At 38.4% G+C, this 17,728-nt stretch overlaps 1 protein-coding gene across 2 annotated transcripts in view; it reads left to right on the plus strand.

The window, feature by feature from the left end:
* glg1a (golgi glycoprotein 1a) overlaps window positions 1–17,728 on the plus strand; it is a 33,419-nt gene that overhangs the window by 5,511 nt on the left and 10,180 nt on the right. The window contains exons 2-13 of one of the 2 annotated variants that reach the window (XM_054619352.1): window positions 5,719–5,748; window positions 6,151–6,237; window positions 6,661–6,876; window positions 8,923–9,126; window positions 9,955–10,026; window positions 10,804–10,990; window positions 11,568–11,782; window positions 13,123–13,244; window positions 13,728–13,829; window positions 14,787–14,940; window positions 16,095–16,136; window positions 17,321–17,545. In XM_054619352.1, the coding sequence (XP_054475327.1) occupies window positions 5,719–5,748; window positions 6,151–6,237; window positions 6,661–6,876; window positions 8,923–9,126; window positions 9,955–10,026; window positions 10,804–10,990; window positions 11,568–11,782; window positions 13,123–13,244; window positions 13,728–13,829; window positions 14,787–14,940; window positions 16,095–16,136; window positions 17,321–17,545 (1,656 nt within the window). The remainder of the gene's footprint in view (window positions 1–5,718; window positions 5,749–6,150; window positions 6,238–6,660; window positions 6,877–8,922; window positions 9,127–9,954; window positions 10,027–10,803; window positions 10,991–11,567; window positions 11,783–13,122; window positions 13,245–13,727; window positions 13,830–14,786; window positions 14,941–16,094; window positions 16,137–17,320; window positions 17,546–17,728) is intronic. The other variant, XM_054619353.1, reaches the window with a different exon arrangement.

A 17,728-nucleotide genomic window follows, 5' to 3' on the forward strand; every position in this document is an offset into this window, starting at 1 on the left:
AATAATTCTTTATGAATTTTCGCAAAAAAAAAAAAAAAAAAAAAAAGCAGCTTTTTCCTACATGACTGGGGGCTTTTACATAAGGCAAAACATGAACTTAATGTGGTCTCCACTTCTATTATTATATATTCTGACACATTAACATACTATGCATTTATGTCAGTTTAATAATGAACATGTTGCATGATTACATGTCGTGTTGTAAATGCTTTGAAGGTAAAATATTTCCATCTTGCTCAAAGATTTTGGAATTCTTCACCTCAAGAGTTCGCAGATTTTCTCGTTCATCTGGTTCTTTGTCAGTTGAACCAGTCTGCAGGTTTGCTTGTGACGTTGACGCGTCGGTTGTTTCCACCTCACAGATAAACATCTTCCTTTGCCATTGTCTGAAAAACAGAACAGATGGATCTGGTTCAGACTGTAACGGCAATATTTAAATATCTTTAATGCAACGTATGTATTTTGGAGGCTGAACATGTCGCTATTTTTTTTAATCTGTTAAAAAAAGTAGTTGCACCAAAACACTTTGAAACTTTTTTTTAACTTTCATTTCATCAAGAAAATAATGAGCTTTGAGTACAAAAGAAGTCCAAGAATTGGTTGCCAGTTGCTCTAAATGGTTGCCAAAGGTACCCTGGCAACCCTGACTGTACCTCTTTTGAATTGTCTGTTTGGCAAAAAAAAGCAACTTCAAAACATCTGCTGGGTTTCAAGAAATTGTGACGGCAATTTTTCCCAGTTTTATGGAGTAAACAAATATTGATTAATCTAAATAACGGTCAAATGCTGATTTACATTATTCAGAATACGACATAAAGATATGAATACATGCCGTGTGTTCTGGTTCACGTGGAGCCGGTCTTAATACATTTATTTAAAGTATTTTTAGATTTTGAGGGTTTTCAGTATGAAATGATCGTGTTCAGCTTTATGAAGCAGCGTTTAAGAGATGATGAAGATGAAGATGAAGTCTGCTGTTCTCTAGTTACAGGACTCAGTAGGTGTCAGAAATGTCTGGATTCTCTCTCTCTCTCTGTCTCTCTGTGTCTCTCTCTGTCTCTCTCTCTGTCTCTCTCTCTTTCTCTCTCTCTGTCTCTCTCTCTCTGTCTCTCTCTCTGTGTCTCTCTGTGTCTCTCTCTGTCTCTCTCTCTGTCTCTCTCTCTTTCTCTCTCTCTGTGTGTCTCTGTCTCTCTCTCTGTCTCTCTCTCTCTGTCTCTCTCTGTCTCTCTCTGTCTCTCTCTCTCTCTCTCTCTCTCTGTGTGTCTCTGTCTCTCTCTGTCTCTCTCTCTCTCTTTCTCTCTCTCTGTCTCTCTCTCTCTTTCTCTGTGTCTCTCTCTGTCTCTGTGTCTCTGTCTCTCTCTCTCTCTGTGTCTCTCTCTCTCTCTCTCTCTCTCTCTCTCTCTGTGTGTGTCTGTCTCTCTCTCTCTCTCTCTCTCTCTCTCTCTCTCTCTCTCTGTCTCTCTCTGTCTCTGTCTCTCTCTTTCTCTCTGTGTGTGTCTCTGTCTCTGTGTCTCTCTCTTTCTCTGTGTCTCTGTCTCTCTGTCTCTCTCTCTCTCTCTCTCTCTCTCTCTCCCTCTCTCCCTCACTTCTTCTCACCCACATCCAATTATAGCTCAACCTCATGCCGGGTTTTCCCAGGACGAAAATCAGGGCGAGCTGATGAAGTTTCATTTATCTGCAGCTTTTAACTGAGAAGGACGTTTTCACAGGTTTTCTCCTTCAGTCAAAAAACGCAGAGAGCTTTTAAATGTTTCAGTGTGACTGAAGCATGTGAAGGGTGCGTCGGCTGTGCTGGTTCTGTATCCTCCCTTTGTGTTGGATTACATTGCTAACAGCTGGTCGCCGGGTCGGACTCGCATGCACCTCATCATATGTTCACAGCTTTGCTCTGTTTTTCAAAGGCTGGTTTTGACATTATTTGTTTATTTTTGTGGGGATTGAAAGGCATGTTTATTTTATAAACAATTGGCAAAACTCTACCATTTATCACAGTCAGAAGCTGTTTTGTCTTTCCAACGGTCCTTGAACACATCATGCGGGACAATGGTTACGTCAGAAAACACGACCAAAACTAAGCTTAAAAATATGATAATTCATCAAAAACATTTTATTCTACATGTCTCTTTTACAATCTCGCCACAAATAAACCGTTTGCATTAAACAGATTCTGATAAAAACACCTCTGTGAAACTATGAGGCCATGATTGATTCAGCTGAGACCAACAGTCATGTAAAAAATTGTAAATAGTTCAATATTTATATAAAACGTAAAGCCTCTATTTTTTTTCTAACAGTGGTAACACTTGGAACAATGTTTGATATGTAGAGTCCAGTGTTTTTCAATTTTTGTAAAATGATCATAGAAATTCATCTGATTTTTGTCATTATAACTGTTATTCTGCAGTAAAGACAAGGTCTCTCTACTTCTAGTCATTTCTAGAGGAGCATGACTTTTATATTACATAGAAAATCAAGGCCACAGAAAGAAAATGACAGCAGCAAAAAAACGCCCTGAAACTGCTTTGGCTTCAGAGGGTTGAATCAACTTTCTATCAAACAGATGAGAAGTTTTTGGCTTTTTGAAACGCACAGATCCTGACGGAGCCAGACAAACGCCCTCATGAGTCACTCTGTGCTCTAGCGGCGGTGGTGATGTGATGTTCTGCCGTTCGGTCCAGAGGTGGACTGAGCGTGTGCAGAGGCGGGGTTTCTCGGTCTGAAAGCACAGAAAACTAAAACAAAAGGCCTCCGCTGTTCTGATCGGCGTCAGACTGGCCGGCTCCGTCCTCACTCACTGAGCTGACTTGGCACAAAAAACAAACATGATGCTGCATTCAGGTGCAAGCTGGAAAGCCCTCATGAACAATGACAACATAAAAATCAAGGCTGTTTGTTTGAGTTTGAGCTTCACAACATATAGCTGGCACGGCCATATTCACAGGGGTTCGTTGACCTCTAACCTCAAGATTGAATGATTTCTATGGTAACCAGGAGTCTCTCCTTTACAGACATCCAACCACATCCTCATACAACTATACAGCATCAACCTACAGACTGAGGCATTCAGAGGCAAATAGCTTTAGTAGTTCTATTGACAATCGGGGTTTCTGATTTGTTTTGGAGAAATCACAGCATGGATGTTTCCGTTGTGTTCCTCAGGATATTTGTGTCTTGATGTGGTATTTTGGAGAGATTTTTGATTACTTTATCAATCCTCAAGTGGTTTAATTTAGCACAAAATTGTGAAATAAATTGTATCAGCCCGAAATTGCTGCAACTTATAATAATACAAATATAATAATAATAATAATCTTTATTTGTATAGCAAATTGTAATAGACTATGAAGCTCAAAGTGCTATTTAGAAAAAAAGAAAACCTTTATGTGTAGAAAGATATCTATCTATATATATATATATATATATATATATATATATATATAAAAATATAAAAAACATGAAAGACCATCAACATCCCAATTTATTTAAATTAATTAATTTTTATTTCTAAAAAAAACTTGACACACAGACTGAGCTGCATCTTAAATTAATTAATTAAACAAATTGTTAAAAATTTGTCACCGAAAACTGGTGAAAATGATCACGTTAAGATGATAATTAAGGCTCTATTTTTTAAGTTCAGTGTTGGTCAGGACTGGACTGTGGTGTAACTGACTGGAGGCCATAGATAAGAGAGGTTTTATATTTTAGAATCCAAAGAAGTATTTTGAGAATGTTAAGTGACATAAAGATGCTTTTTTTCATGTCAAAAAGACTCCTGAAATAGTACTTAAAATAATAAAGGCTCCGTCTAAACTCGTACTGCTTTGCTGTTCCGGTGGTTTGTGTGTCGGGTCACTCGGGGTCACATCTCCAGAACTATTTATTTATCTTAGTTCACCTCAGTTGACCACTGAGTCGGCTCTGTGCTGTTTATAACGTCGGTGCTCCAGGACCGTCCTCCTCCTCAGCGGGCTGAGATGCATTCACTGACTGTGTGAAGAGCTGTGTAACACTTGTGTGTAAAGTACACAGTAAATAGAACACACACACACACACACACACACACACACACACACACACACACACACACATAGACGGCCTATTTCCGGCCCGCGGTGTGGCTGCCGTGTGGTAAACAGTCAGAAACACTTCGACCATCTGCAGAGCTGTGACACATGAACACACACACACACACACAAACACACTTGCACACATACGCAGTCAGTCCGTTGCGATTACAGCAGAGATTTGGTTTGCTCTGGTTAAAGAGGAGGAGGAGGAGGAGGAGGAGGAGGAGGAGGAGTTGCTCTGCAGGCGTTTGACTTCCTGTCTCGACCAGCAGCAGCCAGACAGGTCACCTCAGGTCAAACCCAGCACAGCAGGGAAATAAGAAGCAGCTTCCTGAGTCGGCGTGTCCTCAGGTGGCAACTTCTGGTTCTGATGAGTTCAGCCGATGCTTCCTGTCTTAAAGCTGCATTCTCTCTCCTGTCCACCAGGGGGCGACTCCTCTGGTTGTATAGAAGTCTATGAGAAAATGACTCTACTTCTCTCTTGATTTATTCCCTCAGTAAACATTGTAAACATGAGTTTATGGTCTCAATCTCTAGTTTCAAGTCTTCTTCAATACAGCATGATGTTCATTTAGTAAATGATGCTCCATTTAGAGTCAAACAGACCATAAAGCAGGGGATGCTTTAGGGGCGGGGCTACACACTGATTGACAGGTGGACACCAGAGACGTATACGGCGTCTCTACGTCCTCAGTCCATATATGGTCACTTCCTGTTCATTGGTTGCAAAAAAAAAACATGGCAACAGCCGTAATCCAAGATGGCCATGCGAAATAGCCAAACTAGAGGCTTCATAACATCATAAACCAATGCGATTAATTTGCACGTCAATATACTTTTCCAAACTGTTGGGGAAAAAACTCGTTTATTTTTTGAACGAGGTAAATTTTTCTGAGCTTTTGCAACAGGAAATGAAGTCATTAACCAATCACGTTGTGTGCAACAAACATATTCAAAACATGCACTTTAGTGTAGAACAACACGGAAGCTACGTAGCCAGAAACAAGACGTCAAACTTTATGACTCCTTTCAGCCTAGACCTAGGCAGCTCAGACCAGATCCACTCCTTCTTTTCTTACCTTTCACAATAAAAGCCCTAGACATATAGACTTTTTACCAGAGCGAACTCAAATTCACTAAAAGGAAACTAAATAAAATATCTCACCGTAGTTTTAGGCTATACAACAGTTTACCTCAGCTCTGGGTCGTTAGGATCGTGGTGGTTGGCCTCTGCCTTTAAGAATTTATTATAAATGTCTTTATTGAAAAAGTATTGCAACTGTGAATAGTTTTGTTGTGAAATATTTTACATTTTGGTGTTCATACGTCAAGTCCTCTGTGTATAAAGGCCTTTTTTAAATGAGGGACTCTACAGAGGTTCAACCATGCACGGCTGCTAGACTAAACAGCAAGCGCCTGAACGCACCGTTTGCAAACAAGCTTGCAATGGATTATGGGATACACTGGCCTCCGACTTTACATTTCTTCCCTTTCTTACAGCCTTGAGAAATGACGGCGTGGTCGACCTGTTGTGACGATTGTTTAGTGGTATCGCATTAACCGAGCTCTTAAAGAGAAATGGTCTTAATCCTGAAGTTTTCCTATAATTTATACTCTCTAACGTCTCCTTTCTCTTCCTCTCTTTCAGGAAACTGAGATTGCAGCCGAATGCAACCATGTAAGTGTCCCCACTTCCTAAAAACACCACTTCCCAGCATGCACCATGTTTTCCCTACAATTCTATGTAGTGTATGTTGAGCATAAAAGCGCAAAAGAAGAGGATGAGTTTAGAAGCTACATTCAGTCAAACAACAGAAATAAAGATTGATTTGGGAAAAGATTTCTTGACATCTTCTGATTGGATGAAATCCCAATTCAAGGTCCACTTACTACCCTTTTGCTGGACCTTTCAACCACATGACATCCATCTCACTTTTAGGTCTTCTAATCTGTTTTAGCTTAAATTCTTCCTGAGCTCTCAAGTGTATCACATGGAACAGGTTAGCTAGACTCTGCTGGTATCTGGATAGTTTGTGTAAATCTTTGTGAATCCAGATGTTTGATGTATCCTCTCCTCCAGCTGCTGTGGAACTACAAGCTGAACCTGACCACCGACCCAAAGTTTGAGTCCGTCGCCGTCGAGGTCTGCAAGACCACCATCACTGAGGTCAGTCGCTGAAACCGAAACCTTCACGATTTATTTATTTCAGCAAAGAAACCTCAAACTAAAAGTAATGATTTTTAAAAAGGATCAGGGGGACAATCACTGATCGATGGATTGTAGACAGGCTCAGTTGGAGACCAGTTGGTCAAGAAAGTTGATAATTTAGCAGCTAAATAAACAGATATTTGTTGGTTGAGACCAAAAATGGAGCTAAAAGAGAGAGACTATTGGACTTAAATTCACCAGGTGACTCAAACACAAAGACATAAAGGGGATTATAAGGTTACTCTGTCTAACATATTCACCATAACAACTTTATATATTTTTCCAGGCTAATTTATCTTTTTTACAAATACAACTACAAGGAAATTCAAAGCTGACTCTTCTGTTGCCGGGTTATTGAAGCTGTCTGTGCTCTCCACTCAGATTAAAGAATGTGCGTCGGAGGAGCTGGGGAAGGGCTTCCTGGTGTCCTGCCTGGTGGATCACCGTGGCAACATCAGCGACTACCAGTGCAACCAGTACATCACCAAGATGACCACCATCGTCTTCAGCGACTACCGGCTGATCTGCGGCTTCATGGACAAATGTCGCGAGGACATCAACGCGCTGCACTGCGGCAGCATCAGCACCGGAGAGAAGGTGAGGCACAAAGAACTACTGCATTTTACTCCAGAACAAATCATGGTTAAGTGCTGTTTAAGACTGAGTCCATTCTGTTTATTGATTGGTTCTCACTGAAGCCTGGTGCTGATTCTTATCCTGTTATTTTTATAAGAAAAGTAAGCAATTTATTTTCAGCAGATTTATGCTGGAACAGTTATTTATTATCAATAATGAGGTATTCTGTGGTTATTTTTGGTTATTAGGTGAAATAAATAAGTATTCTTTGCTTTTTGTCACGAACAAGGACAGTGTTGAGTTTAGAGATTAATCTGTTCAGCACCAATAAGACGTTTCTTAAAATATCTGTGTGCACATGATTAACTCCTGATAATAATCTAATCAACTGTTAAAGACCCCCTGAAAACATTCTTCTAGAGGGAGGGACTTATGATTAAGTTTAAGATATTTATCATTTAGATATTTATAGTTGCACCAATGGATATGAAAAGTGCAGGAAGTCGTGTTTTGTCACGCTTAAACCACTTCCTCCCTGCAGTGACTCTACATGTATGTCGACACGTTAAAATGGCGATAAAGATGGAAGCTCAGAGGGTTCAAACCTTAAACAGGTCGTTGAGGAAGAAGCTGACTCATCTGACAATTTGCAGATCCTTCAATAATATACTTTCTACTTGTTACTACTGACTTACAAGTATTGTGTGTGTATCACAGCATGATATTAATATTTATATATTTTTAAATATAAATATATCTTTTTTTATATATCTTTTTTTATATTTTATGTTTTTTAATATATATATTTTTTATATATAGTTTTTTATACATATTTTTTTTATATATATATATATTTTATATATATATATTATTATTTTTTTGTTATTTATATTTATTTTATTTATTGCCTTCCTGCCAAGGCTGAGAAGTCAATTCCTGCACATATATTCAATGCAGCCTGTGATGATTATAAATGAGTGTGTAGCTGATGAGGGAATGTCCTGTCCATTATGTCTGTGTGTCTGACCAGGTAGAATATGATGGTTTTACCTGTGAAAGTTATTCACATATTTACAAAACAGATTTTGTGTCTGTCTTAAAAAAAAAAAAAAGAAAACTACAAAAACCATCAACTGTGTTCAAAGTGAGACTCGGCTGAGAAAAGACATCCAGCAGAGCGAATCCATCTCCTCTGAACGTGTTCTGCTGCTGCTGAGCCAAGCTAAACCTCATAAGCCCGTTAGACACGCGGTTATTATGGGATATCACGCCGGCACAATTAGAACTCGGAGCAAATTATTTATTTGTCAGCGGGAGCGGAGTCGGGTTTTTCTTATCAGGAATTTTGTCACGACGGCTCATTTCAGCCCGATTAGTCGGACCACGTTTACCCGCACTGAGCTCTCCTCCCTCCATCGGAAAAACACAAGACATAGCTCTGAGAAAATGATTTCTGGAGGGAAAGGAAACCTCAGTCTGTGTGGGATTAGTGCTGCTATGAACTGCACCGTCATTACATTCAAATTGGGAAAGAGGGTTTTTATAAATGATAGTAAAAAAGAGGTGTTTTTTATTTTACATCAAAAGCTTTCACTACTACTTCAATAAGGAAAAGATTAGGTTTTCATTTTAAAGGGTTTGTTCCTAATGGAATTTTTTTGTCGCATAAAATGGAATGTAATTCAACTTAATCATTCTCATTTAATAGACACATTTTATTTATTTATTTATTAAATATATATTTTTTATATATATTATTATATATAGATTTTCTTTATATATATTTTTTATATATGTATTTCTTTTATTATATAGATTTTTTATTAGATATGTATTTTTTTATATATAGATTTCTTTAATTATATATATATATATTTTTTTTATATAGATTTTTTTACTGTTTCCTCCCTTAACTTGTGAGGGTTTTATTGAGTTTGAGACAACGAGAGTTCTCAGCATCTACTGGAGGAAAATGTAGCCTCACTTTGGATCTTTGTGTTCTCTCTGACATCATGTGTGTCTCGTTGTTTCCTGTTTTAAGCGTTAACCTTCTCTCTCTCCCTGCAGGACATCCACTCTCAGGGCGAGGTGATCGCCTGTCTGGAGAAAGGTTTGGTTCGGGAGGCCGAGGAGCAGCCGGGAGCTCACCCCATCAAAGACGAATGTAAGAAGTCCATCATGAGAGTCGCCGAGCTCTCCTCAGACGACTTCCACCTGGACCGGTACCTCTACTTCTCCTGCCGGGAAGACCGGGAACGCTTCTGTGAAAAGGTGAGGATTTATGTTGATGATCTTCTGCACACGTCAACAGATCCATGAAACTTCTACTATTTAGTAACGCATAGTTACAGCCCATCATCAAATGCATCTTTTACAAATTCTCTTAAGAAAGAAAGTGTTATCCATATGCTCTTATTCTGATTAAGAGTTACATATTTCTTTAAAAACTTTCTTCCTGTCGGGCTTTTCCCTTTTCAGCCTGTTTCAGATTATTTTCTAAATTTAGAGACTCGTCAGCTTTGGTTCTTTTTTCTGGTCTTTTCATTTGGACCTTAGCTTTGTTTTAAGGGTTAAGAACCTGCAGATATCCTTGGAAACCACTGTAAAAATGTGGTACCATCACACTGATATTAGTTATAGAGGATCCCTCTTCATTATTTTTTTATTTTTTTTTTTTTTAAACAATAGCCAAAGCTAAACCATTTATCACAATCATTATTGTCAGATTTTCATCTTTCCGACGGTCCTTGAACACATCATGTGTGACTAACGCTTCAGTCAGAAAAACAAACTGAAACAAAGCTTAAAATTGTGATATTTAATTCAAAACATTTTATGAATCTTTGGTAACACTTGGACACTTGGAAACATGTTGGATATGTAGATTTGAGTTAAATAAGTTATGTATAAAATAAATTCTGAGCAAAGGAGATGCGTTAATGGATCGTCAGAATGAATCAGCTTTTCAGGATCAATCGTCTTTGTGGTATTATGTATTAGGATTCTGAATGTTAGGCTGATGACATCATGAATAGTTGACGGTAAGAAGGAATCTTTCTTCTGTTAATTGACTGTTTTTATTTATTTGTATTTTTTCAGACTCTGGCCGGCGAGGGACGAGTTTACAAATGTCTTTTCAATCACAAGTTTGAGGAGGCGATGACTGAGAGGGTGAGTTCCATTCATTTACGTTCTCATGTTGGTCGAATGCTCAGTGTTGAAGCTGAAGGTCATTCTACTTCTTATTGGTCGTGTTACCATCGTTATGTGGTTCTCTGCCAAAGGTTGCAAAATGAAAACATTCAAGTTGGAAACATGTGATTAACAGGAAATAAATGGAAATATAGAGTTTATTATTTCCAGCTGTATTTACCAGATTATACGCCAATAGAAACAAACCTTTTACCAGATCATGAGTAGACATGGAAACTTGAAAAGTTATGTTCAACTTTATCTAAATGAGTTGATTCTATTAACTTTGTATTGAACTTTCATTCAACAACAACAAAAAATGTCCTTTGCCCCCTCCCCCTACAAAATAAAAGACTTTGCTTCAAAGAATAGCTCCCCAAATATGTTCACTATTAAAATTTACAATTTTTTATATTGGAAAATGAATGAAAATAATTGTATTGATTTCTTTTCAAACTTTCCAAACTAAATTTCACTTGGTAAATGTTCCAGGAATTAACAGACCTTTTTCAACCAGAGGCATAACACCAACCAAAACATGCTATTGCTTTTAAATGTGTATTTTTCCCCCGAAGTAGTTCACTTTTCTTCAAGGTACAATTTTTTGAAATTGTAGAACAAAACAAAAATTTGAGCGCTTAACTTCCCTTGGAAATTTTTCCGACCCTAATTCTGTCATGTTGGAGTATAAACCAGGCTGAAAAAAACAATGACCAGCACATATTTTAACCCTGTCTGGAATCTGTGTGTCCTCAGTGCCGCGAGGCGTTGACCACCAGGCAGAAGCTGATCGCTCAGGACTACAAGGTGAGCTACTCGCTGGCCAAAGCCTGCAAGTTAGACCTGAGGAAATACCACTGCAGCGCCGACAGCAACATGCCAAGAGCCCGAGAAGCTCGACTCTCCTACCTGCTGCTCTGTCTGGAGTCCTCCGTGCACCGAGGTCAGTGTTTTTGATGATTTACTGATTTCAGAGCCGTTGAAATTATTTTTGGGACGGTAAAAGAAGGAATGTCTGTATCCTTGTATATAATCAGCTGCTATAATGCAACAACAAAGGGATCTGTATCTGTCAATATGGATCATTAAAGATCGGTTATTAGTATCGGCTGCAAAGAATAGTGAACAGGGGTCTAGTAAGTTATATAAGTTATATTTGCTCCCTTTTTTCTTTTGTGCTGATATGATCCTTGATTCCGAACCGTGAGTTTTATGATCTGTTGCACAACAAAAAATAAAATTCTGAATTAATTAAATAAATGATAAATAACCAAATAAAACAACAAAAAATAAATTCTGAATTAATTAAATAAATCATAAATAATAAATCATAATATAAAGGTTTTTTTTAAAAGATGCAAAATAAATCATTTTGAAAAACCTTTTTATAAAGCGGCATAATAAGAAGCAACTAAAAAAAAAAAAAAAAAAAAAAAAAAAAAAAAAAAAAAAAAAAAAAAATCATCGACTCCCATCAACTTCTCTAAGTTCTTTTCTATAAAACATTGTGTGTGTTTCAGGTCGCGTGGTCAGCGGCGAGTGTCAGGGCGAGATGATGGACTACAGGCGGATGCTGATGGAGGATTTCTCTCTGAGTCCGGAGATCGTGCTTCACTGTCGCAGCGAGATCGAGGGCCACTGCTCCGGTCTGCACCGCAAGGGCCGCACGCTGCACTGCCTGATGAGGGTCGGCCGCGGAGACGTGGGCTCCATCGACCCCAACTGTCAGAGGGCGGTGAGTCAGCATTTATATTAATATATATTTATATAATATAATTATATATATATAATAATTATATATTATATTATTATTATTATTATTATTATATATTATTAATATTATTATTATTATTATTTATATTTATTATTATTATAATAATAATATATGGGGGGGGGACAAGCTATCTTCAGTGTGAAGGTGTTTTTGTGAAGTAAAAATCCTCTCCTTTTACATTCCGAGGCGTGACGAATTAAAACAGTATTTTGCATAAAATAATATTTATACAGGCAGTAATGACAATTTGTACTTTATTGAGTTTCCTTGGTATTTTGCACAACCATCTCTGTTCCCAGTAGACCACACATATCTAAAAAAAAGACTATATAAATATGTGCAATATATAAATATGTGCAATACACTGTACAATACTACAATTATTCTAGATTTTTAACTTTTTTTACTTATTTAATATTATTTACTTCTTTATAATACTTGTTTTGATCTTGTTTTTTTACTTATGTCTCTTGTTTGCACTACCTTCTCTGCTGCTGTAATCCTGCAAATTTCCCCGCTGCGAGACTAATAAAGGATTATCTTATCTTATCTTATTTTATCTTATCTTTAGGGAAAAGCACCGAGTGAATTTGGAGTTTTTATCTGGTAAACAGTAACAGTGTATATGTCTGCTGTTGGAGTGGATCTGGTCCTCTGTGTTTTACACCATAGTGAACGTTTTGCCTCGACATGATTGGTTGATTCTTTTATTCTCTGTGTGAAAGCTCAAAAAAAATACTTAGAACTTTCACATGAAACGCGAATATTTCACTGTGAATAGTCTAAAAGTTAAGAATAAAATTGAAACCCCATCCCCAGAGCATTCAATGTTTCCCACCAGTTGATCTTATCTCGGAGCGTTATGACTTATGTTATTCAGCATTTTATCATTTTTGCTCCATCACTTCTGTTTTTTAAGTTCAACCGCTCCAGGCTTTACCATTTGAGAAGTCGTTTTTACATCCCTTTAAAGGCACTAAGGTCTTTTTCTCTACATTAACAAATGATCACAACATCCTAAAGTTCAACATGTAGGAGCCAAAATTCAATTTACAGGTAGAAATGGTCATTTATTTGGGCGTTTGTGGCTCAGAGGTGGAGCTGGTCTTCTCGGCGGTTCGATTCCCATGGTTCCTCTAGTCCACGTTGATGTGTCTTTGGGCAATATACTTAACACATGAATTGCTTCCTTTATCAACATATGAATGGATGTGAATGAGACCAGACCAGCTCCTCTCAGAGGGGGGGATCTTCTAGCTCTTGTTGTTGATGTCGTCCTTGTTGTCGTCTCCCGTCTTCAGCTCCAGACTCTGATCCAGGAAGCCGACCCCGGAGCCGACTACCGCATCGACCGAGCGCTGAACGAGGCCTGTGAGTCCGTCATCCAGACCGCCTGCAAACACATCCGCAGTGGAGACCCCATGTGAGTCCAACCCTTCACCTCTTCATACAGTCTGTCTTTGTGTTTATTGTAGTGCTGGTTTATATTTAATTGTCTCTGTTTACACACGTTTCATTGATACGAACACGTCATAAAAACAGACTTAAGCTCTGATGTAACTGAACCCTAAAGCAGTTTCGAGCTGTTTTTCTCAATTTTTCTCTGTGTTCTTGATGTTCATTTCAAAATAAAAGTCCTGCTCCTCTATGGAAACGGAACAATCCTGACTAGAAGTGGAGAGAATTCAAAAATGTCTTTCGTGCAGAATAATACACACATAATACTGATTCAAGACACTCAAATTAAAAGTTTAACCTTCTGTAAAAGGTAAAATGACCTCTCCTCATTTGATTTTAGTTTTTGTCAGAGTAAATGTTCACAAAAGGAAAAAGTTCTACCGTGTTCTGGATGTTTTAAAATGTGCCAAAATACAGATGTGAAGTGTTTGTGTTGCTGACGCTGCAGGATCCTGTCATGTCTGATGGAGCATCTGTACACGGAGAAGATGGTGGAGGACTGTGAGCACAGACTGCTGGAGCTGCAGTACTTTATCGCCCGAGACTGGAAGTAAGTCCTTCTAATCCTCCTCCTTCACACGAGGACAACCTGCAGCTTTATATAAAAAAATAAAAAAACAGTTCAGTAGCTGCTTCTGACTCATGGAAGCAAAACATAAAAGAAAAAGTCCCAATAAATGTGACATTAGAAACACAGGTTCCTGGAAATACTCATCCAAACTGTCTTCTGTTTACAGAGAGATATAATGACAGGAAATAATAGCATGTTTTTATTTATGTATGTTTAAATATGCAAATGAGGCATTATCTTATTAAATATTTGCTAATTTTCATACATTTCCCGAACATAAATCAGAACATTGGATAAAGTCAGGTTCAAAATTCTGATTTCATTTTGTTAACATATGAGTCAATGTTTTTTACAGAGGGAATTTTTGATATCTCTTTGTATTGCTTCAAAAATCAGAAAATACTGTCAACAAATTAACTTTCTCCATGTTTTTATTAATAAAATGTTGTATATATCAGACTATGAATGACATATGAACAAACCCCTCTGTAGAAACCTTCAGAATATAGAGAGGAATGAAGCTGTAAAGTTTGGTGTATGTAAGAGCTACTGAAGTGGAGATTTCTGGATCAGAGTCTGAGAAAAAACTCATTTAGAGAAAACATCCTTTAAAGATATGTTTAGTTAAATTACATACATGTTGAAGACTCTACAGGTGAATAGGGTAAAAAAATAACTAATAGATATCAACATGAAACTTCACCAGTTGATTACTGACATTAAGATAAGTATTTTTGTATTACATGTTTTCTAAAATGTTATGTTTAAATATGCAAATGAGTCATTATCTAATGGTAACTTTGGTGCATTCAGGAGAAATCTAGAGACACAAATAGACACCTGGATGTTTTCTTTCAACTAGTCTAAAAGAAGACATGTAAAGGAAGAAAAGAGATAACCTTAACCCTCATAACTCCTCCCCTCGTTGTTGTCCAGGTTGGATCCCATCTTGTATAAGAAGTGTCAGGGCGACGCGGCCCGGCTTTGCCACACTCACGGCTGGAACGAGACCAGCGAGATGATGCCGCCTGGCGCCATTTTCTCCTGCCTGTACCGCCACGCCTACCGATCGGTGGAGCAAGGAAGGAGGGTGAGTCTCTACCGCTTCTCTCTCCCTCCATCTTTGATCTGATGGTTTATTTGTCATATCTGCTGCTGTAGAAATGTAGAAAATACTGGATCTGTTCACCTAGAGGTCTTGGGGATCATCTTGATTTTCTGAACCCTTCAAATGTACTTTTTATTTATGTTTATTTTAATTACCTAGAGCACCAATAACAAAAGGCCAATCGGCTCCATCACACTGGATTGGCAGCCAAAGTTTCCAATTAATAGACCATTTTAAGAGATCTGGATATTCAGCTACCATTTGAGAAAAAACTGTTTGTACAGACCCTTAAATCTCTTTAATTGATGGTCATTTACAACATATTTTCTAATGTTTCTGACTGGTCAACAGTTTTTAGATTGGTCCAGTATTGAAGGAGAAGGCTGCAATGTAAACGCTAAGGACAGCTCCTCTCCGTCATTTACGTCCATTAAAAGAGCCCGTTGCTTCCACTCGTATTGTTAATAAAAGTGGCTGAAAATATTATTGAAACGACCCCACGGAGATATAGAACAATCTTCTTTGACCTTTGTGCTTGACCCCCATTTGAGAAGTCTCGTTCTGTAAAAAAACGTGTTGACTCCACAATGTTGAAATCATCTAGATATTCAGCCATGACATTGGAAATCTTTTTATATAACATTAGGCTTCATTGTCTCTCCTCAAAGACAACAAACTCTGACAACACCGGCTCCATTTTCCTTCTTTCTTCAACTCTCCAAAGCTTTTTTCAGAACGAGACTTCTCCTTCAGCGAGACTCTGTTTGACACAATAACAGACATAAAGATAAAGAAGATTTTTTTCTATTTCTCTGTAGGGTCGTTTCCATCATGTTGTCGGACACTAAAAATATAAATCTGAGCATTTCAATGGCAGCAACGAGCTGTTTTAGTGGACGTAAATGACGGAGAGGAGTTTCCTCAAGTGATCACATTACAGCCCGTTTAGCAGCTGACTTTTCATGCTTTTGCACACACTGAAAGTAACAATAGAGCAGTTTAATGTCCAAAAAGTCTACTAAGAATACATTTGTAATTAAATTGTCAGTATGCAGAACAAAAATAAAAACTAAGAAATGCAGTAAATATACAGGAAGTCTGTGAACTTTCTCACTGACAAGATAATATTCTCGTAGCTCCTCAGTGGGGAGTCTGAAGCAGGAAACCAGGGTTTGACTGTGAGTATGTCGTGCTGCAGAACTGATGATGATGATGATGATGATGATGATGATGATAATCACAGGAAACTGGACTTTGCTGTCATGATGACTGGTGGTTTGTAGGGGAAGTGATTGCACTCTGTAATTCTTATCTTCTATCGGTGCATGTGGGAGCTGATTTTTAAGAGTAATTGTGCAAAAAAGTGAAGCTGAACTGTGATGTGAAGAATGGATGCAGATCTCCAGTTATGGAAAACGTGGTTGTGCTGTTTAATCAACTGGAGCGAATTGAGTTCTTGATTGAACATCTGATGTGTTGGCCGTCCTTAAAGTGATACTCCACTCAAATATGTTGTTCTAATATCAAACAGTCTCTCCTGAAGGCTTGAAAAGGAGAACAAATGTTACCGTTTGTAGCAGCGGCAAACAGCTGGATTTCATGTCAGTTTAAATTAATTCCACTTTTTGCTGGTTTTCATTACAGGGTAAAAATCTAAATGAAACTTCTCAAAGCACTCCGTCTTTGTCTGTAGTCCATTTTCTCTTCTGTATTTTCCAAACACACATATCTTCTAAAAAGAAAAATAGTGTTAAAATGGGTTAAATTTAGCAGTTAAATCAGATTATTTAACAAAATGACCACCATGAACTCAGACATGCAAACTGGTCCTGTTCACCTCCAGCATACGTGACAGCTCCAACCTTTAAACACCTTTAAAGGGAACGGTAAGCTGGAGGAAGCTACTGTAACTCAATACCTGTTTATCTCCATCTAGTTTTATTGAATCACTAGAAAAAAAACTCCCCAACAATACTGTGTGAACTCATGGGTCCCATTAGCGCCCGAGCTACCTAGCTTGCTAACTCTTTAATGGATAAAGTGGGGTACAATCCTGGGTACGAAATGGAACGCAAGGTTAACGGAAAGGAACTTAAAAAGCTAACTGTGAGCTAGTGTTAGCATGTTTCCTCTAGGGACGAGTATCGTTAGGACTTTATTGATACTAGTACTCTTATCAAAACTCAAAACCGGCTCTAAAGAATCAAACCTGCTTTAGAGCCGGTTCTCGTTCAGGAGCTCCTCAAACGGAAACCTTTAATAAGTCCTAAACATAAGAGTGGACTATCAGTTGAGGCCTCTTCCAACGCTAACAGAAGTGACGTAGTTCTTCTTCTAACCCTACGTGGTCATCCCCCCCCAGCTCTCCAGGGACTGTAAGGTGGAGGTGCAGAGGATCCTCCACCAGAGGGCGCTGGACGTGAAGCTGGACCCGGAGCTCCAGATAAAGTGCATGACCGACCTGGGGAAGTGGTGCAGCGAGAAGACGGAGGCCGGCCAGGAGCTGGAGTGTCTGCAGGATCACCTGGAGGACCTGGTGTCCAACTGCAGGGACGTGGTGGGGAACCTGACGGAGCTGGAGTCCGAGGTAACCGCCACACCTGCTGCTACTACCCATAATGCAACGCTCAGGAGGCGAGCACTTCTAGTGTTCCTTCTAGTTTGTTTCAGACAATCTTTGGAAATTACGTAGTTTATCTCATTTTGTTATATTTTTGATCTATAAAATAATGCGGTTTACAAATCTTCTGGCCAAATAATCTGGTCCAAG

This window comes from Anoplopoma fimbria, chromosome 19, assembly GCF_027596085.1.
Source record: "Anoplopoma fimbria isolate UVic2021 breed Golden Eagle Sablefish chromosome 19, Afim_UVic_2022, whole genome shotgun sequence".
In the NCBI taxonomy this organism is placed as follows: Eukaryota; Metazoa; Chordata; class Actinopteri; order Perciformes; family Anoplopomatidae; genus Anoplopoma; species Anoplopoma fimbria.